The 22648-nt window shown below is 45.9% G+C and overlaps 1 protein-coding gene across 4 annotated transcripts in view; it reads left to right on the top strand.

The window, feature by feature from the left end:
* Window positions 1–18469: 18469 nt before the first annotated feature.
* The window catches only part of IQSEC2 (IQ motif and Sec7 domain ArfGEF 2), an 84258-nt gene continuing 80079 nt past the window's right edge, over window positions 18470–22648 (top strand). The window contains exon 1 of one of the 4 annotated variants that reach the window (XM_058291896.2): window positions 18470–19438. In XM_058291896.2, the coding sequence (XP_058147879.1) occupies window positions 18735–19438 (704 nt within the window). In that variant the 5' untranslated portion in view covers window positions 18470–18734. The remainder of the gene's footprint in view (window positions 19439–22648) is intronic. The other 3 variants (XM_058291892.1, XM_058291895.1, XM_058291891.1) reach the window with 3 other exon arrangements.

Below are 22648 nucleotides of genomic sequence, written 5' to 3'. Positions count from 1 at the left end.
GGAGAGCCAGGACCTTTCCTGCCTTTTCCATCACTAAGTCACCGGCATCTGGAATAATTATTGGTATAAAAATATTTTATTATTAATTACTGCACTTCTGCTTAGACATTTTCAGTGACTTGGAGCTGACTACTTTGATCCATGAGGCAGCCATTGCCTATTTGGATATTATTGTATAGCAGAAATTTCATCTTTCTCTTGAACAAAGTGCTGCATTTTTTACCACATAAACAGATTAGAAGAGAAAAACTTATGATCATTATAAAGAGGCTGAAGAAGTGTTACATAAAATTTAAACCCTGTTCATGATTTTTCAAAACTTCTTAGTATACTGGGAATAAGAGGGAACTTCCTTAACTTGATAAAGAGTATCCTTCAAAATCCTATATTGAGTGGATGTGGCTCATGCAGTTGGGTGCCTATCTCTCACATAGGAGATCCTGGATTTGGTTCCTGGTGAGGCCTAAAGAAGATGAGCTGACACAATGAGCATGGAGTGGATGTGGCTTAAGTAGTTGGGCACCCACCTTTGACATGGGAGGTCCTGGTTTTGTTCCCAGTGATTCCTAAAGAAGATGAGCTGATGCAATGAGTTGACACATGAGCAGACACAACGAGCAGACAGACAAGGGAGTCATCTCGGGGGGGGGGGATAAATAAATAAATAGATATTTTAAATCCTATAGTGAACCTCATGTGTCATGGTGAAACATTGGAGACCTTCTCTTTAAGATGAATAAAAAGACAAGGATTCTCATGATCATCCCTTTTGTTCCACAATGAACTGGAAAGTCTGAGTTGGTGCAGTAAGACAAGAAAAGAAAATAAGAGGAATATGGATTTTGAAGGGAGAAACAAAACTCTCATTTAAAATCCATTTTTTTTGTATTTTTCACTCACTGGTCCTCCTTATGCTTCTTGGAGGCCCATGGAACAAAGTTGTCCCTTCTTCTGCATGATAGTCCCAAGTCTTCTTCCCTTTCTGAGCCTCAATCACCTCACCTGTAAAATGGAGTGCTGAGTAGGGTTACCAAAAAGTTCACTGTAGTTCCATCTTTCCATGAGTCTATGAATCTATATCCTCTCTCATACAGACTTAACATTGCTATTTTCCTCAGTAGTTCCTAATATTAATGATTTCCAGATCCCTCTCTTCCTATGAACACACTCCATTTTGTTCTTTTAACTATATGATGCCCATCTCCACCCCTAAATTCTCAAGACTGAGGAATGAACAAACACAAGAGGGGTTTCACTATGGACTAAAGAACACCTATTATTATTCCAGCAATGGAAGAACTCGTATCATCAGTATAAAGGCAGTGGTCACCAGAGGTTCTGAGGGGAAGGAGAAGGAAGAATAGGTATAACCTGTGGGGCATTTTTGGGACATTGGAATTGTCCTTCATGACTTTGCAATGGTGGATACAGGCCATTACACATTTTGTCAAAACCTATAAAATTGTGTGATGCGAAGTGTAAACTATAGTCCATGGTTAGCAGCAATGCTTCAGTTTGTGTTCATCAATTGTAACAAATGTACCACACTGAAAGACGTTTTAATGGGAAAGAGTGGGGGAGGAAGAGGGGATGAGGTATATGGGAATCCTCTATATTTTTGATGTAACATTTATGTAATCTAAAGCTTCTTTAAAAATAAATAAAAATATGATGCCCAGAACTAGACACTGTTAAGGTGTCAAAAACACTCTCACCTATGTACTTACCAAGTGCAATGGATGTGTCATGATGATGGGAGTGAGTGTTGCTGGGGGGGGGGGGAGGGGTGCGGTGGGGGTGGTGGGGTCGAATGGGACCTCATATTTTTTTAATGTAATATTTTTACAAAATCAATTTAAAAAATTCAAAAAAAAAAAAAAACACTCTCACCTAAAGCCTTGCCTTTATAAGCATTTGAGGAGCCATATCCAGTGGTGATATTTTGCATATCTCTATTGCCAACTCACACTGTGGGCTATCAGTGCCATCTTGATTACTGGAAATAGAATCATTAGTTCCTTTGAATCTTTCAGGATGGAGTGAGGTTCAGATAACCTGGTTATGATATTACAGTAAGGAGTCTAGGTAATTCTATGTCCTCCTGAGGCAGAAGATAAAGAAAGAATGAGAGGAAGGATGTGAGCCGACGTCTGCAGGGGTGGAATTTATGATGAGCTGGTGGTAAGTATGAACACAAAGAAGAGATAAAATGGGGGCAAGGGGCTGCCTTTGGGGGGGCTTTGCGGGTTTGAGGGGGGCTGGGGATGGGCAGATGAGTAATATTGCCCAAAAAGTGGGGGGAGGGAGGGATAGCATACGAACACAGGAGAGTGTCAGGTGTTGGTTGAGAGTAAAATGCTGAAAAAATCGTATCAAAATATAATTAAGAGGGTTACCTGTTTAGGATGCTCGGAAGGGATGGTCCGATGCGGGACGGGCTCCTGGGGAATGTCTGAATGCTCATTTTGCCAGAGTGGGTGATACCATTGGGTAGAAACCCAAGTAGTGAGAGTGGGGGTGGACCCACATCCTGGGGAGGACTAATGCCATCAAATAGAGGGAACTGTATCTCTCTGGAGAAAGGGTGGCTCCCAGGGCATTGGGGCAGCTGAGCAATTTAGGACCTGAACACTGTTGCAAGTATCTCTGGACGTGGCACCTCGGGAAACGGAGGTTGGCTGTCACTGTGGGCACCAAGGGGATGGGAAAATGGATGTTAAATGTGTGAAACCAACGTAAATGAGGGGTAAGAGAGGAGTTTCGTGAGAATACACAAGGATGGATATAAAATATGTAATATTACATCATAAACATATAGGGGACGACAGAATGACAATGTAAACCATAATGTAAAACATAGGATAACTAAAAATGTTAGAAAACTGCGTGTCCTAAAGTATACACCACAATGTAAGCACAGATGTTACCTGGTTTGAAAGCTATTGTCTCAGACTATGTACATCACTTCAAGTAAATATGTTGTGAATAGGTTGTAAGAGTATCGCTGTGGAAGGGAAAAGGTTTTGTAATGGATGTGTGGGAGTGCTGTATATTGCATACATGAATTGCTGTCGTCTAGGGCTCTTGTGAAGAGAAGGTCAATAATTAGGGGAAAAAAAAGGAAAAGAAAAAGATAGGATGTAGAATTTTTCCAAGTCAACATGTATTCTATATCTAACCTTTAAACCCATCGCTATATTCCATTTTGCTAGTAAGAGATCCTGACATGATATTGGGGCTTCAATATTCAGGAAGTTCTGGATCCCAGAGTGGTCCAACAATGGCAGCAGAGAAATACTGGTATGGGATACTATTGACAGGGGATATATGGCTGACAGGGAGCTATACAGGGCATATGTCCAGGGTGCATGGTAATGTTTGGATATACTCATAGTGGCAACAATTAAAAACTAAAGCTGGGGGGGTACTGGGTCCCTGGCCGGGGGTGCTGTGCCGTGGTCCCTAGGGGAGCAGCGGCAGTCCCCCAAGTGCAGCGGCAAGGACCGAGAAGGAATGAAGGTCCAACAGTAAGGTCCTGATACTAATGACTATGCTTGTGAGCCTATAGGCCTGAAATAAGAACAAGGCCTAGAGCAGCACTGTGCCTGGGAATTTCCTCCTGACAGCCTTCATGTTACTCAAATGTGGCCAGTCTCGAAGCCTAACTCAGCATCTAAATGCAATGCCTTCCCCCCAGCGTGGGACATGACACCCGGGGATGAGCCTCCCTGGCACCGAGGGATCACTATCAACTAACAACTGATAATGCAACTGGAAAATGACCTTGAATTGAAGGTTCGATGCGGATCAGTAGAATATCCCTGTCTACATAGAATAATATGACTTTAAAATGCTGTTTGATCTAATGTAAGGGGGAAATAGAAAGGAGAAATGAGTTTATATGGCTATGAGTCTCTAAAAAAAAAAGAGTCTGGAGGCTGTCAGAAGGATTTCCCTTATGCACAACTGAGCAGAGTCTAAGAGACAGATAAAGTAGATACAATCCCCAGGTATTGGTTCCTTTGAGGGCTAAAGGGACCCACGGGTTCTACGGTCATGGCAGATAGGGTTCACTGCCATGTCAGATGGCCCTTCTATAGAGCTGGTGTTTCTGCGTGATGAAACTGGACCCAGAGGGGATCTCTTTTCATAGGACTATCATGCTACTTTACTGGAATTGTAGTTGGTATTGGGGTTTAAGATATATTTAGGGGATTGAATCTTTTTACTGACAATATGATAGCCAGGCCCTGAGCCTCAACAGACTCCAGCTCCTACAATCTGAATTATTGGACTCACCTCACCAGCTAAGATGGAGTTGAAGAAGGGCAACCACCACACCATGGAGCCTAGAGTGCCTACAACTGAAAGCAGGAGGATTGCATCCAGTAACCATGTGGAATCTGAGCCTCCTCTTGACATAGAGGTGCAACGGACACAACCAATCCAAGGACCTCAGAGAAAAGGTGGCAATGGAGTGGGAAAAGTGGACATGGTGGCTGTTGGGTATGGGGAATGGCAGGAAGAGATGAGATGTGGAGGCGCCTTTGGGACTTGGAGTTGCCCTGGATGGTGCTTCAGGGGCAATCACCGGACATTGTAAATCCTCCCAGGGCTCACTGGATGGAATGGGGGAGAGTGTGGGCCATGATGTGGACCAATGACCATGAGGTGCAGAGATACCCAGAGATGTACTTACCAAATGCAATGGATGTGTCATGATGATGGGAGTGAGGTTGCTGGGGGGGGGGGGGAGGGGTGCGGTGGGGGTGGTGGGGTCGAATGGGACCTCATATTTTTTTAATGTAATATTTTTACAAAATCAATAAAAATAAACAAAGAAAAAAAAAGAGAGAAAAAAAAGAAAGAATGAGACACAAGATTGTGATAGAAGAACTGAGACTGAATACAGAGCCTGAAAATGGTAGAGAGAGAGAGGTGGTAGAGGGAACGGACGGTGTGTGGGGGGGTGAAAGGATAGAATAGGTAAAGGTACAGCAACTGAAGGAGAAATTTCCTGGCTGGCTAGAGGGAGCTTGTAGGCAGTATTCTGTCTCCTGATTCCTCGGCATAGGAGGAAGTTCCCCTGCATGGTTTTGGGGACAGTGATGGGAACTGAGTCTGTGGTTGGCCACAGCATTTGGAGATCTGTTAGTCCAGAGCATTTGATTCTGTTAGTTCATCCTACCAATTTTCTTACTGTTTGCCTCCAGGACCCTCCCTCCAATAACTGGTGGTGGAGAGCCATTGGCAAAATTCAGCTTAGGATGGGAAGTGAGGCTGAACAAAGCCAGGTCTCTGTCCAGGAGGCAGGAGCAGCCACCAAAGTGGGAGGGAGCAGCAAGCCAACAACTGAGTTAGACAAGGCCTGGGTTATTTTTTTTTCCTCTTTGTTGGCATGTGGGTGGATTTTTCTCCTTTTTTCTTCTCTCTTGCTCTCTGCCGTTTCCACAGAGATGTGGGAGTTTGCAAATTTGTCTCAGTGGAGAGGAGAGGCAAGAGCTTATTTGGGGGGTCCTTGTCAGGGACCAGGGGAGCAGAGAAGGACATTGCAATTCTGGCAGTAAGAAAACTAGGACCCATCCCCTGATGGTATCACTGGGGTGAGAAAGGCTCTCACTTTCTCTCCTTTCCTATTGAGGTTCCAATAATCTTTCTCACCACTCCTCAGCTCTTGGCTCTCAAATCCAGCCCACCTGGTGATTGCAGAAACTTTTCTCTGCTTTTTTCTCTGCTCTGCAATGCCAAATGCTCTTTCCTCAGGGCCCTGGACAAACTATGGGCACATCTGAGACTCTTCTAACCAAAGGCTGCTCAGACTCTCTGGGGGGTGGGGGTAGGGACAAGGAGTTTTCCTTTTTTTCTAGTGTCATTTTTTTTTTTTTAATTTTTTTATTTTTTATTGACTTTGTAATAATATTACATTAAAAATATATATGTGAGGTCCCATTCAACCCACCCCCCCACCCCCCCCTCTCCCCCCCCCCCCCAACAACACTCGTTCCCATCATCATGACACATCCACTGGACTTGGTAAGTACATCTCTGGGCACCTCTGCACCTCATATACATTGGTTCACATCATGGCCCATACTCTCCTCTATTCCACCATGTAGGCCCTGTGAGGACTTACAATGTCCGGTGACTACCCCTGAAGCACCATCCAGGGCAGCTCCATGTCCCGAAGACGCCTCCACCTCTCATCTCTTCCTGCCTTTCCCCATACCCTTTGTCCATTATGTCCTCTAGTGTCATTTTTAAAGGATAAAAAGCTGTACCCGTAGCACATGTTAAGTGCCAAATGAGTGTTCTAGGTTTTCAGAGCAGAAAGCTTTCTGAAAGGATTAGGGTCGGGGAGCAGTTTAGGAAAGGCTCCCGGAGGAAGTGAGAACTAGTTAAACTGAAGAATAGGTGAGGGCAAGTCAGGGAGGGGCGAAGAGCACGAGGCTGTGGGTTTGAATACCCAGATTCTGGTCCTGGGTCTGCCATTAATTTGTAATGTGATGTTGAACAAGAATGTTATTTCCCTTCTGTTGGGCTTTATTTCCTTATCTGGAAAATGGGCTGGATCTCTAAAGCTCTATAAATCTGTGGACACTGAATCCTGATTCCTGGTCTTGGGGGTCATGAGTGAGCTAACGGAATCATGTGAATGCAGAATGCATTGAACACCATCAAGGGGTAGGGCTACCAATCATCCCGTTTTTCCCGGGACTCAAGGGTTTCCCAAGATGCAGGGATTTCAAGGACCATGTCCACTCATTGGTATTATCATTATCATTATCATCATTATTATCCTCATCATTACTATTACCACTAGAGGGCAATACTCTCAAACCTAGAAGTAGGTCTTACCCCACCCCAAAAGGTACAGAACCGTCCCCAACTTCCAGGACCAATCAAACCTCTCAGTCTTTTTCCTGTAGGGGAAAATACTGAGCAACAGAGAGTTCTGTGAATCCTAAATTCCAGGAGCTTCCTGTTGGTTTTGCCAGCTCCACATGGTCCGACTTTGCCAATTGTGCCCCAACCTGGACCAGCACTCAGCCCCACTGTGACAGAACTGTCCTGCTTCTCAAGAGACTGGGGAAATAAGAGAGATGCTGACAAGCAGCTTTGGTTTGTCTGAAAACAACAGGCACTTTCACAATGTTACGCCTCTGTTCTTGCTGTTCGCCCCACGCCTGATTGTGTGGCAGTGTATACATTCTAGAAGACCAGCCTAGGCCAGCAACATTGATGCAGGAGCTGCCCTCTTCCTCCTTCTTGAAGAACTGATTTCGATATTATTTTATATCCACATCAAATTGTAGTTACATTTTATCAGTCTGTATACCCCATTAGATTGTTGCCTCATGCATTCAACAAACACGGATTGCTTGCTGCTTCCCTCCCATGTACCAAGTATTTTTTGCCAAGCTTAGGGTATACTGTGGGGAGCAAAGCAGGCAGAGTATTTTCCTTTGCAGAACTAACAGTCTAATGAGGAAGACAGGAAGTAAATAAAGAACTACACAAATCAATACATAATTACAAACTTGTTAAGTTCAATGAAGGAAAAGGACTCACTGAGAGCATAGATCAGAGGGTCCTGTCTAGTCTAGGAGTCAGATGAACTGACATTTGCTGATGAAATGACATTTGAACTGAGATCTGAAGGGTGAATAAGGGGTAAGTTGGCAAAGGCAGCCAGTAAAGCTTTCCTTGCCAAAAGAACAACAGGTGTGCAGGGACCGAGAGGGGAAGAGCTTAGCTCCCTGGAGGAACCATTTGTTCCTTGAGGGCACAGCCTGCCTCTTGCTATAACTCCAGGCCTGATACACAGAGATGCCAAGTAAATGTTTGTTGAAATGAATTGAATGAAATTTTATCATGGAAAACATCAGAGACTAAGGGTCAAAAGGCCTAGTTTCTAGTTGCTGTGTTTCTGTGCAATTCAATTCAATTTACCAGTTCCTTACTGTGTATCCACCATGTGTAAGGTCCCAGGGCCATCCGATTGGGGATTGAAAGGTGAACAAAATTATCTCTGCCCTTAAGCAGAACATTGATAGGCAAAGTAACTAACAGGTAAACAAGTCTCTTCTACTCTCTGGGCTTCTTTTTATGCAGTTTTTAAATGAGAGATTTGAATTACTTGATCCCTAAGTTCCATTCCAGCTCTAATAGCCTTGACCTGTTCTTCCTTGGATAACAGCCACTTAGATGGTAAGAGGGTGCAATGGGATTGGTTTTTTCTATTTTTCTTGCCCTATAGGAGTCACATGGAATAGGACTGGGGAAATACAGGCTTGGGTTCTGTTTATGGACCATTCTTCCTTTTACAAGTGTCCCAGGAGCAGCCAGGGTCATTGCTTTTGGATAGAATGTCCCAGCATTTGATATTTGATGAATCTTTTTTCTTTCTTTCTTTCCTGCCCCTCCCCACCCAACCCAGCCTACTTTTCTACACCTAGGACCATGTTTCGCATATATCTGGGCTGGAAAGGACCTTTAAAATCATCTTACAGAACCCCTTTAGTATTTACATTCCCTATGCAACAGACCCTCCAAATGAGGACATCCAGTCACTATTTGAAGACTTCCAATGATGGTAAACTTATCGTCTTCAGTTAGCTTTGACTGTGAGAGGTTTCTTCCCTCTGGGATCTGTCTCCCTGTAATTTTCACCCATTCCTTCCAGCTGTTCCTTTTGGAGCTAAGCAGAAAAACTCCAGTACATTGCCCCCTTGACAGCCTATTGGATATTTGAAGATAGTTATCACATCTTCATAAGCTTACTCTCCTCCAGGCCAATATCATCTGTTCCTTCAGATGTTCTTCATTGTTTCAAATCCCCTTGGCATCTGTAAATACCGTTTAGTTTATGTAAGATTTAGATTTAAAGAGGATATTAGGCAACTCATCAGTTATAACATGAAAGAAAGACAATTAGGGATAAAAATGTGGAAAAAACAGACCAGACACCACGCAAAAGAAACATCAATAGATGTTGCCAGGTACCTAAAATGAACTGGATTATAATTGGACTCTGAATTTGGCTCAAAGTTTTATGGCAACTAGGACAAAATTGGAAACACGTTGGGTTATGTGGTTTTATGTTCTGATAGGATAAAGCTTACAAATCATCTTGAGAGAAAAAACTTTTCCTAAAACAAAACTCCAGACTAGCCTATTAAGATCGCTTTCTGTGTGACTGCACAAGACTGACAGGTACTTTGGATAAATCCTGCTCCTTCCCCCACCAGGGGAAAGGGCGCCAGAAGGATAATTAATTAATTAGCAAATACTGTCTCAGTTTTAAGCACCGTTATCTCTTTAGGGATCCCCACAGAGAAGAGAGTTTTCCTTTTTCCTTCTTTTTTTCTTCTCCAATGTTCCTCACAGATAGTCACTTTCCTACCTTCCTGCCCTCTAAAGTCTACTATCTTAAGATTCTTTGGTACAATTTCTTCCATTACTAATCACAATAGTTCCATAGTAGAGTATCAGTAAGTCCACTCTAATCCATACTCTATTCCTCCATCCTCTGGACCCTGGGATGGTTATGTCCACTCTACCTCTTTATTAAGAGGGGGCTTAGATTCCACATGGATGATGGATGCAATTCTCCTGCTTGTAGCTGCAGGCACTCTCGGCTCCTTGGTGTGGTGGTTGACCTTCTTCACCTCCCTGTTAGCTGGCCGGGGTAAGTCCAGTAACCCAGAGGGTAGGAGTTGCAAGTCTGCTGAGGTTCAGGGCCTGGTTATCACATGAACAGTCCAGAGATCCAGGTCTCCTGAGTATACACCAACCCCAGCACCAACCACAGGTTCAGTAAAAGTGACAGAAGAGGCATGTGTAGAAAGGTCATATCTGAGTCCAATTCCATCACACTCAGGAACACAAACTCCAAAGTAGGGCCAACTGACACAGCACTGAACTCGAGAGCCATCTGCCATGACCATGGAAACTGTGGGTCTCTGTAGCCCTCAGGAGAACCAGTACCTGGGTTTGTATCTACTTTGGCTGCCTCTGGAACTCTGCTGAGGCGTGCATAAGTGCAACCCCTCTAATGACCTCCCAACTCCTTTTTGGAGACTCAAAGCCATATAAACTCATTTGTCCTTTCCATTTTCCCCTTTTATTCAAGGTCAAAAAGCTGTTTTTAACACCTGATATTACATGTAGGCTGAGATATTCTGTTGGTCTGAGTTGACCCTTTTATTCAAGAAATTGTGGCATTGATGTGGAGAAAGTGGCCACGGTAGCTGCTGAGGGTAGGGAGAGGGAAGAAGAGATATGATGTGAGGACATTTTCAGGACTTGGAGTTGTCCTGGGTGGGGCTGCAGGGACAGATGCTGAACATTGTAGGTCCTGCCATGTCCCACTGGGTGGACTGGGGGAGAGTGTAAACTACAATGTAAACCATTATCCATGTGGTACAGCAGTGCTCCAAATTGTATTCACCAAATGCAATGAATGTGCCATGATGATGAAAGAGGTTGTTGATGTGGGAGGAGAGGGGTGAGGGGGTTGGGGGTATATGGGGACCTCTTATATTTTTTGAATGTAACATTTTTAAAAAATAGAGGAAAAAATGCTCTTTGGAACACCAGACTCAGGAAATAACCCGAAAAAAAATGTGGCTCAGTGGTCACATGGCAATTAAGTTCAAGTCACTTCTCTCTGACCCTCAGCGTCCTCATCTGTAAAATGAGAGAATTGCTAGGGTCCCTTTGGCTCTGGCAGTCTGGACTGTAAACTCTTTGAGGGAAATAAAAATGATTTTTTTTTTTACAAATTTCAATTTTCTCATCTCTTGTCTGGCAGCTGATAGGTATAGGAGAAGGTCTGCTCATGGATAGAGCTGTGAGAATTTGGTGAGAAAAAACAATTTGGGTAGATATTGCCTTTAAATCCAAGGAAACAGGTTCATGGATCTCATTATTATGACAAGTTCTTGTTTACTGGATACTGGTAGTGGGGAGATGTGGTTTGCAGGGCTCTTTCCTGTTCTAGCTCTGTATTCCGTGGCAAAGCAGGCCCTTCGGCAAGGGGAATTAGAGCAAACACATATGGGACTGAGGCTTCTGGGAATTGACTCTGGGAGGCAGCAGGTAGGCAAAGTAGGTAGTGCTACAGTTTCTGCTAAAAAAACAACAATCAATCAATATAAAACTCATCTTGTAGTGTGTAATAGTCGATTCATACATGAAGGTCCCTGTGGCAGTTTGATATGATTTATGAATTCCAAAAAAGATAGAGATTATGTTTAGTTTATAAGATATAGATTATGTGTAGATTATAATCCTCTGATTGTATTAGATTTAGTAGAGATGTCTGATTAAATTATGTTAAGATTAGAGCTTTGATTCAACCACATCATTTGAGTGTGACTCAGGGTTGAGTCCCAGTCCCTGTGGTTGGCTGATCAAACAGACTCTTACACGGAAGTAGATACACAGAGAAGAAAAACACAGAGGAAGAGAGACAACTCATTAGACATGGCAGAAGCCCTAGAAAGAGAGATGAGCCTGATAGTCTACAGCTGACCTTGTGAAAAGAACAGAGCCACTGTACTCAGAAAAAAACAAGCCCCAGGGAGTGAGACAAGCCTTATGCCAGCCTACAGCTGAGATCAGAAGAAGCTGGGACCATGGAGCCTCAAGAGGAAGAAGGAAGGCTGAACCCTCACAGACGTTGCTCATCATCTTGCATCAATACATGGCAAAAGATTGTGGGTGAGAAAGTACCTCTTATGGGATGTATTCATCAAATGCAATGAATGTCTCATGATGATGGAGGAGATTGTTGTTATGGGGGGAGGAGTGGGGTGAGGCGGGTGGGGGGTATATGGGGACCTCATTTTTTTTAATGTAATATTAAAAAAATAAATAAAGACAAAAAAGAAGAAGAAAAGCCAACAGAGTTCTGGTACTTTGCATCAGAACCCCTTTGGCTAATACAGTCCCCCTTCCCTCCTACAATGTCATCCCCCTGCTTCCTGCTTCCATGACTTTTTTTTCCTTTTTCTTTTTCCATGACTTTATATTGCCTATAAAAGAAAGTCCAGATTCTCCATTTTGACAATGGAGTCCTCTCCAAGCAGAGTCAAGATATGTCTTCCCATCTTCTATCCCTTACAACACACACACACATACACACAGCTAAACTACATGGGGTTCCCTAAACACACACTGATTTCTGCCTCTGTGCCTTTCCTCTCACTGCACATGGTTCCCTTCAGCAAGTATTGCTCCGGTCTACCACCTCCATCGGTTGAAATCCTAAGCTCAGTGCAAATACCTTCACTTCATAAGGACCTCCCAGCAGCCCCATCTTTGTGCCTCAACTCCAGCACTTTGCACAGACTGTCTTGTTTAATTGAGTTTGTAACTTGTAGTTATATCTCTCTGACTGGAGAGCTCCCGGAGGACACAGACTATGTCTGATTCACCCAGACCTTTCCATCACCCTTCCCTGCTTTGTCTTTCTCCAGAGTACCTTCATGATCCAACATGCTCTCTATATTCTACTATTTGTTTATTATCTCTTTCCACCACTAGAATGTCAGCTCTATGAGGTCAGGAATTGTCTATTTTGTTCATTATTATATCCTCAGCATCTCAAACAGTGCTCAATACATGGTAGGCAATCAATAAGTATTTGTGAATGAATCTTTGTACCTACCCACTCCCTCTTGAATGGAAAGAAGTGGGGATAAGGATAGGAATACAGGTATTGCTTAGCACGTAATAATGTTTGATAAATGTTTGCTAGATGAATAGAAATATTTGATGGATATATTAATTTAAAATTCGTGAGCAACTATTTTGTACAAGGTACTGAGGAAAGATATAATGATGTGAGAAGGAAACATCTGAGCATCCTGGCTATGTTTCTGTGTAACTCTAGGCAATTCACTCAACCTCTCTCTGTGCCTCACTTTCTTCATCTGTATAATGGAGGTAATAACAGTACCCTACTTCATAGTATTGTCATGAAGATTAAGTAAGTTGATACAAGTTAAGTGCTTAGAACAGCGCCTAGCTTGCAGTAAAGCACCATTGTTAGTGAAATCACAGACACTTGTTAATTGGCCAGCTGCCCAGACCTCATTTACCCACCCCTTCTTCTCTGGGGAAATCAGGAACAGAAGCTAAGCCGCCATCCTCCAGCTTTCCGCTACCCCAACCCTCTTTTCTATTGTGCGCCATTCCACAACCTGGGGGAGACATTAAGTCTAATGGAAAGTCTGGGCCAGACCAAAAACCCTGAGAGGGGAACTTGGAACCAGAAACCTTAGATGCTTATCTGAACAGGAATTTTCAGTGGCAGCGCCCCCTCACTCCCAGGTGGAGAAAAACCACACTCAAACATTTGTCTCTCTTCTCCAACTCAAAGTGGAGCGTCCGGAGATGCCATCCACTGGTCCCCACCTGAGCAGTTTTGACCACCCTGGGAGGCTGGCCCTGATGGGACTTCTTTCTTTGCTCTTTTTAACTGTGTGCTGTATAAGTGACAAGGAGATTATTTGTCCCTTCTGGACTCTTTATACTGTGCAAAAAATAAAGGGATCATTTGCTGAAAGTTTTTGTTGTGCCCTGAACCTGTGTTCCCACAATGCACCCTTGTAGCAACTTGCTTCACAGTCATAGAAGTGTTAGCTCTTATCATTGTAGTTATTATGTGCTGGACTCCGTGTAAGATAATTTTCAAATAGCTTTACTGAGATATAATTCACATGCCATAACATTCACCTTTTTTTTTGTCTTTATTTTTTTAACGTTACATTAAAAAAACATGAGGTCCCCACATACCCCCCACCACCCCTCCCACAACAACAACCTCCTCCATCACCATGGGACACCCACCCCACTTGGCGAACACATCTCTGAGTGTACAGTTCAGTGGATTTTAGTATAGTCATAGGGTTGTGCAATAATCACCACAATCTAATTTTAGAATATTTTTGTTTCCCCCAAGAAACCCTGCACTGAGTAGCAGTCACTCCACATTCTTCGAACCCCACCCTAGCCCTTGGCAGCCACTACTCTCCTTTCTGTCTCTATGGAATTGCCTATCCTGGATATTTTATATCATGGAATCATTATATATCTTTTTTAAAAAAGATTTATTTACTTATTTCTCCCCCCACCCTCATTGTTTTTGTGCTCACTGTCTGCTTTCTATGTCCATTCACTGTGTGTTCTGTGTCTGCTTGTCTTCTCTCACTTTTTTTTCAAAGATTTATTTATTTCTCCCCCCTCCCTTTCCAGAATGGGAGAGGTACTCATTCTCTTGCGCCACCTCAGCTCCCCTGGTCTGCTGCGTCTCTTACAGAACTTCGCATGGGCCAGCACTCCACGTGGGCCAGCACTCTGTGTGGGCCAGGTTGCCACACAGGTCAGCTTGCCTTCACCAGGAGGCCCTGGGTATTGAACCCTGGACCTCCTATATGGTATATGGGAGCCCAATTGCTTGAGCCACATCCACATCCCTTCTTGTCTTCTCTTTAGGCAGCACTGGGAAGTGATCCTGGGACCTTCCAGAGTGGGAGAAAGGTGCTCAGTCTCTCACGCTGGGTCAGCTTCCTGGTCTGCTGCATCTCTCATTGTCTTTCCTGTGTCTCTCTTTGTTGCATCATCTTGCTGCACTAGCTTTCCCATGCAGACACTCTGCACGGGTCAGTTTGCCTTTACCAGGAGGTCCTGGGTATCAAACCCTGGACCTCCTATATGGTAGATGAAAGCCCAATTGCTTGAGCCACATCCGCTACCCAACAATATATGTCTTTTTATGTTCACCTTCTTTCAGTTAGCATCATGTCTTCAAGGTTCATTCATATTTTAGCAAGTATTAGTACTTTGTCTTTTTATGGCTGAATAACATTCTATTGTAAGGATGTATCATGTTTTTGTTTACCCATTTCTAGCAGTATGATATGGTTATGAATCCCAAAAATAATATTGGATTATGTTTGTAATCTGGTCTGTACCTGGGTGTGACTCAGTTACATTAGGTCACTGATTGGGCCCCTTGGTGGGTGGGGACTCACAGATAAAAGACGTGGCAAAGGACAGAGTTGAGAGATTTTTGATGTTGGAGTTTGACGCTGAAGCCTTAAGCTGGAGCCCCGGGAATTAAGCTCACAGAGGAAAGAGAAGTAAGCCCCGGGAAGAGAGGAAAACTGACCCCAGGAAGAAGCAAGACCCTGGGAAGAGAGGAACCCAGGAAGCCTAAACCCTCACAGATGTTAGCAGCCATCTTGTGCCAACACGTGAAAATAGACTTTGATGAAGGAAGTAATTTATGCTTTATGGTCTGGTATCTGTAAGCTCCTACCCCAATTAAATATCCTTTATAAAAACCAACTAATTTCTGGTATTTTGCATCAGCACCCCTTTGGCTGACTAATACACCATTTATCAGTTGATGGACATTTGGGTTGTTTCCACTTTCGGGCTGTTATGAATAATGCTTATATGAACATTCATATAAAATTTCTGTGGGTACATAGGTTTTCATTTCTCTTTGGTATATACCTATGAGTGGAATTCCTGGATCATATGATAACTCCATGTTTAACATTTTGAGGAACTGCCAAATTATTTTCCAAAGCAGCTGCACCATTTTACATTGCCCCCAGCAATAAACGAAGGCTCTAATTTCTCCACATGCTCAGAAACATTTGTCTTTTTCATTTTAGCTATCATAGTGGCTAATGATGTTGAGCACCTTTTCTTGCACTTATTTGCCTTTTGTACATCTTCTTTGAAGAAATGTCTATTAAAATCCTTTGCCTAAAACTAACCATTTGTTTATGTGTGATGAATCTGGACTCAGATGGGATCTCTCTTCATAAGACTTTCATGCTAATGTGCTGGAGTTGCAGTTAGTGTTGGGGCTTAAGATATATTTAGGGGATTTGAATCTCTGGACTGACAATGTGATAGCCAGGTCCTGAGTCTCAACAGACTCCAGCACCTACAATCTGATTTATTGGACTCACCACACTCAGCTAAGATGGAGTTGAAGAAGGACAACCACCACACCATGGAGCCTAGAGTGATTACAACTGAAAGTGGGAGGACTGCATCCAGCATCCATGTGGAATCTGAGCCTCCTCTTGACATCGAGGTGCAATGGACACAACCAATCCAATGTCCACATAGAAAAGGTGGCATTGGATTGGGAAAAGTGGACATGATGGCTGATGGGTATGGGGAAAGGCAGGAAGAGATGAGAGGTGGAGGCGTCTTTGGGACATGGAGCTGCCCTGGATGGTGCTTCAGGGGCAATCACTGGACATTGTAAATCCTCACAGGGCCCACTGGATGGAATGGGGGAGAGTATGGGCCATGATGTGGACCATTGACCATGAGGTGCAGAGGTGCCCAAAGATGTACTTACCAAATGCAATGAATGTGTCATGATGATGGGAATGAGTGTTGCTGGGGGGGGAGAGGTGGGGTGGGGGTGGTGGGGTTGAATGGGACCTCATATATATATATATTTAATGTAATATTATTACAAAGTCAATAAAAAATTTTATTTTACACATAAAAAAATAAAATAAAATAAAACTAACCATTATATTTTTCATTGCAGACATTGCATATTCCATCTCTAGAAGTCCCATTTAAAAAATATTTCTATGCCTCTTCTCATCTGGATTATGTTTTCCTCTATTTCCTTGAACATATGTAATATATATAGTATAGGTATCTTAACATCCCAGTCTAATTATTCTATTATACTTCTCATTTACATCTCTGTTAGGTATTTTTTTCCCTGGTTGTATTGCATTTTTGTGGAGTAATTTCTTATTGGAAGTCAAATATTTTGAATGAGTGTTGGGAGCTAGAGTTTGTTATATTGGTATATGTCATTAAACAATGCTCAGCTTTGTTCAGTGTGATCTTTTATATATATATGTATAGATATAGATATATATTAGGGAAGTTGTGAGTTTACAAAACAATCGTACGTAAAATTCAGGATTCCCGTTCACCACCCCACCAAGAACAACTTGCATTGGTGTGGAACATTTGTTACAATGATGATAGCACGTTTTATACTTGTATTATTGTTAACAGTAGTTACCTTTGTTATAATTGATGAAACATAATTAAAATAGTTCTATCATCCAAAAAGATCCTTTGCCCACTTTAAAAAATTGAGCTGTCTTTTTATTGTTGAATTGTAAGAGTTCTTTATATATTCTGGATATAAGTCCCTTATCAGATATATGATTTGCAAATATTTTCTTCCATTTGTGGGGTTGTCTTTTCAATGCAAGGTGTTTTTGCATGTTTTTTCCCCAAGACCACCCCCATGAGGTAAGTGTTAATTGATAGAGAAATAAAATTTCAGTGAGAAAAGATGGAATTTAAACCCAAATTTGTCTGACTGTGAAACTTATGCTTTCTTTTCTCCCCGTCTCCCCTAATCTCCTCACCAAGGTAAATTAAGGCATGTTTCTGGGTTTAAGGAGCTCACTTTAGGCAGAGGACATAGGACAAGAACACAAACAAATGTGCTATAAAGCAGAGTTCCACTTCTGCGGTAAGTGCCATAAGAGAGGGACGGAGAAAGTGCAGTGGGAGGTCAAGTGGAAAGAGAGCACTTCTCTGGCTAGGGAAATCGGGGTTGGCTTCAAGGATGGGTACAATTTCTTTGGGTGGAGATGATGGAATGAATGGGGAGAGTGTTTCCAAAGAACAGAAAATGAGGGTTGAATGGATGAATGAAGCCTTGATTCTAAGACTGGCTGCCATGCCCCAGGGCTTGTTGGGATGGGGGATCCTGGGACTGCCTGTTTTGGAAGACCCAGGAACTGGCTAAGATGGCGGATCCTGGGGTTGGCTGGGATGAGGGATCTGGGCACTGACTTGGATGGAGAGTTCAAGAGCTAACAGGAAGGGAGCCTGCCTGTGATGGTGGGGAGAGGTGTTCCAGGGGCTGCCTAGGTTAGGGGAGCTGAGGACTGGCTGAACTGGAGGGACCTGGGGCTGGCTGGAATGGGAGGTTCTAGGTTCTGCCTGTGATGGGGGTTGGCTGGGATGGGGAATCTGACACTGAGTTTGGCAGACCTAAGGACTGGAATGGGAAATCCGTAAGTTGCCTTGACCTGGGGGCTGTCTAGGATGGAGGATCCGGGCTTGGCTTAGACGAAGATTCTGGGCTTGGCAGACTCTAGGGACGTTGGAACCCGCTGGGATAGAGGGCTTCTTTAGGCTGCGTTAGGTGAAGACCCTAGGACCCGTGGAATGGAGAGATCGCCAGCGGGCTGTGATGGGGCTGGTGCCGGCCTGGGGCCTGCGCCTCGTGGTGGGTCCAGCTGCGGTTGTTGTTGGCGGGAGCAGGTGGGGCGCGCGGGGGCAGGCCAGGCGAGCCGGGTGGGGGCAGGGGCAGGGGGCGGGCCGGCGGCCGGGGCGGTCCCGCGCGGCCGCGCTGCGCAGTGACTCCGCAGCGGGCGGAGCGCCGTGGGCCGCGTCCTCCTGAGCCGTGGCGGTGGCGGTGGCGGTGGCGGCGGCGGCGGCGGCGGCGGCAGCCTCAGCTCCTGCTCCCCGTGCCGCCGGCCCCAGCGCTGTCTCCCGGGCCCCCTCGGGCCCCCGGGCCCTCAAGCCCGGTGCGCGCCCTCGCGTCTCGCCGGCCCCCTCCCCCGGCTGGGCCCGGGGGAGGGTGGCGCCGTGAGAGAGCGGGGACCCGGCTCTCCTGCCCTTTCCCCTGCCCCTGGGCCGCCAGGATGGAGGCGGGGTCAGGGCCCCCGGGGGGCCCGGGCTCTGAGAGCCCCAACCGGGCGGTAGAGTACTTGCTGGAGCTGAACAACATCATCGAGAGCCAGCAGCAGCTGCTGGAGACCCAGCGGCGGCGCATCGAAGAGCTGGAGGGCCAGCTGGACCAGCTCACCCAGGAAAACCGCGACCTGAGGGAGGAGAGCCAGCTGCACCGCGGAGAGCTGCACCGGGACCCCCATGGCGCGCGGGATAGCCCCGGACGCGAAAGCCAGTACCAGAACCTGCGCGAGACCCAGTTCCACCACCGCGAGCTGCGGGAGAGCCAGTTCCACCAGACGACCCGGGACGTGGGCTACCCGAACCGGGAAGGCGCCTACCAGAACCGGGAGGCTGCGTATCGGGACAAGGAGCGGGACGCTTCCTACCCACTCCAGGACACTACCTACCCAGCCCGCGAGCGCGACGTGACCCAGTGCCACCTGCACCACGAGAACCCAGCCCTGGGTCGCGAGCGTGGCGGGCGGGAGGCCGGGCCAGCGCACCCAAGCCGTGAGAAAGAAGCCGGCTATTCCGCGGCGGTGGGCGTGGGGCCGCGGCCGCCGCGGGAACGGGGCCAGCTGAGTCGTGGCGCATCCAGGAGCTCCAGCCCTGGGGCCGGTGGAGGCCACAGCACCAGTACCAGCACCAGCCCTGCCACAACCCTCCAGAGAAAGTAAGGAACCCGTGTTTGTACCCCTGGCTCTTCCCCTCTAGATCCCTCTCCAACTTGTCAAGCTGATAAAGTAAGAAGTCTTTGCCTGATTCCAGTTCCTCCTCTCCCCCTTGCATCCTGTCCCAACCCATCAGAAGAAGGCGGGTCGCCCTCATCCAACCGAAACCCCTCCACCCCAGACTGGCTTGGCCAGATGAATGCAGGCGTCTTTCCTTTCCCCAAACCTAAACTGCAGCCAGCGAGGGGCTAGAGCCGTCATCATACGGCCTCCTCCCCCTTCCTCAACTCCTAGCTATATCCTTGCCAGAAGATGGCTTTTCCTTTATTTATTTATTTATTTATTTATTTATTTATTTATTTATTTACCGTGGATGCGCTAGTTGGGATTTAAAAAATTTTCAGTGATGGTATTGTCAATTCAGAGCCCCAAGGGAGAGAAAATCTGTTTGGGTCTTCTCTGAAGGTCCTGAGTGCAGGCCTGATCTCCTCTTTTCTGGCCTCTTCAGCGTCCTTCTCCAGTGAGGGAGGTGGGGACCAGAATGGCTGCTAGAGGCTGAGACATCCCTCTGAGGGGAACTGCAGCACATCCTGGCCTGGGAGAAGGAAAGATGGGGGAGCAAAGATGGAGGGCAGTAGGTCTTTGACTAGTTCCTCAAAGTCCACCCCTTCTCTACCCTTCAAGCAAAACAACACAAAATTATACAGAGCCCTACTAGGAAGGGAAGTCTACAGATCTCGCCTCTTGTTGGATCCAGTTTCTGTGCTGGGGTCGGTGGGTCTGCCTATTTGGGACAACTTAGCAGTATCCTATCTCTTGGGTTGATAGGACATGGGGCTAGGTCCACTTTTTCTATGTAGATCCCATCATGAACTGGTTGCTTTGAATGTGTCACGCTGAGAGAGCCAAGGGCATGCAGTCTAAAAGGGCTTCCCTAAAAGCTCCCTGATTTGTTTTCTGATGTATTAGAAAGAACCCTGGAACTGCAAGTTAAGTGATCTGGGCTCCCTTTCCAGCTCTGCTGCAAATTGGCTTTGTGACCTTGACTGAGTCCCTTCCTTTTCAGGCCAACAATTCCCTCATATCTTTTTAAAAGGCAAGGGTTGGTTTGGATGCTCTTTAAAGACCCCTTCAACTTATATTTGATGGTTCTGTGACTAATCCAGCCACACCACAGAGCAAGTATGAAGTCCTCTAGCAAATGGACAGGCTTCCCCCTCCTCTCACTGCTCAGCTGGTCCTACCATGTGCCACAACCAGTGGAGTGTCTCTTGGAGGCTGGGCTGGGGGTGGGGAAGCCTTCTGCCTCAGGAAATCTGCCGGGAGACAGCTCTCTGCAACTCCCCCATGGTGAGGCAGCAGGCTGGGGTGCTGGGTTGAGATGGCTGGGCCCCAGGAGCAGCAGCTGCAGCTTGAAGGCCTAACTAGGCTTTACTGCAGCACATCCTCAGCTGGGTATTGATATAGACTGCCCCCAGAGTAGTCTGGGGGTGAGAGAGAGGCATTCTCCTGCCCAGGTAGGGATACTAGGAGCCCATTCCTGGAGAACCATGTGCAGCTTGGGCCACCTCACTGAAAGAGGGATACAGATAGACCAAGGCTCATTCAGGAAAAGGCCATGGTGGGATGGGGGCATTGTGGTCTTCCAGCCTGGCTGCAGAAGACTTCTAGAAGGGTCAGTCCTGTGGCAGAGGAAGCAGTCTCATTGTATGTGGCTCTAGGGAGCAGAACCAGAAGCAACGGGAAGATTTGGAATAAATCAAGAAGAATATTCAAACCTGGCAGTCTGGCGATGCATTTGGGCTGCATCAAGAGGTGGCAGTAGGGGGTTGGTTAGACATATCCAGCAGAGGCCAGGGTGGGGTGGGAGGGGGTAGAGTCTGGGGGAGCTGGAGAAAGCATAATTCCTGAATAATATAAAGCCTAGTGAAACGACCTGTGTCTTTCTCAATTCCAAGGTTCCATTATGCTCAGATTTTCTGTCCTGCAGACATGGGTCTGAATCTCTTGGCTGGCTGGAAGCCCGTTTGCTCTTGAGATCTGTGCTTCTGCCATCCATGCAGGTCTGCCTCTTGGGCCTTTCCTCTTTTTGTGCACCCTCCATGTTGCTTGTTGGATTTCCTTGTTTCAGTTTCCTACTGGATCGATAAGGGGGTTCAGATAGTACTTCAATTTTCTTCCAACCCTATATTAACTATTATTTGCACATCCATTATCACCTCTTTTTGGCCTTCACAACAGGCCCTGTGTAGTGAGCATTATCAATTCCACTTTAGAGATGGGGACACTGAGGCTCTGAGAAGAAGGGCCCTTGTTCAAGGTTAAGCAGCTAGTTACTAATGAAGTAGGACTAGAATCCAGATCTGCCTGTCTCCAAGGCCTGCGATTTTTTTCCACTAGAGTTTTCAAACCCATAGGAATCTCTTGGCCTCAGGACCCAGGCAGGTACTGAACTGGGAGAAGCCAGAAGAGCCTTGGATATTTAGAAGATTTGAATAGGAGATGTCTCTGGGATGAGTCAGGGGAGGGGACAAAGGAGGAGGGAAGAAGTCTGTCTCCCTCCTTGGCACTCTTCCTCCTGGTCAGCATCAGGAGGGCCTGTTGATGTGGTAGTCATTGTTGCCACCACAGCAGCTGCAAATGACTCCCTTCTACGCCTGTTCTGGGTTTATAAGGAGTGGGTGAGAAGGCTGCTGCTGGAAGCGAGGGCAGGCAGGGTGGGAGTTTAGCAGCAGAGGCTGCAGCATTGGGGGAGGATAGGTAGAGCTGGTACAGCCTGGGCGCTCCTGGTCCCCAGGCTCCCTCTGGTGGAAAAAGCTGCCCAGCTGCAGCTTTTTGAGGGCCTTCCCTGCCTGGGGACTTTAGTTAATCCTCACAGAGATTCTATGCATCTGTCACCACAATCCATAATTTATAGTGGAGGAAACGGAGGGCTCACAGAAGTGAAGTGACACACAGAAGGTTATGCTACTAATAAGACAGATTCCCAGTCCTGTGAACTGTCCCTTTCTACTGCATTTGACATCAGCTGTCACATCTATCCCCACCCATAACATCTGCCCAGGATTCCCACATCCTCCCACACTGTCTCTTCTCGACAGGTTCCAGTATACCAGTATCTCTTCTGCTGCGCTCTGGGTGTGGCCTTCTAGTGCAGCATAGCACATAATGAGTCCCTACTTCCTTCTGAACACTGGTCCTCGGTCTGTGAG

The sequence above is a fragment of the Dasypus novemcinctus genome, chromosome X (assembly GCF_030445035.2).
Source record: "Dasypus novemcinctus isolate mDasNov1 chromosome X, mDasNov1.1.hap2, whole genome shotgun sequence".
NCBI lineage: Eukaryota > Metazoa > Chordata > Mammalia > Cingulata > Dasypodidae > Dasypus > Dasypus novemcinctus.
This window is presented reverse-complemented; position numbering and strand designations above follow the sequence as displayed.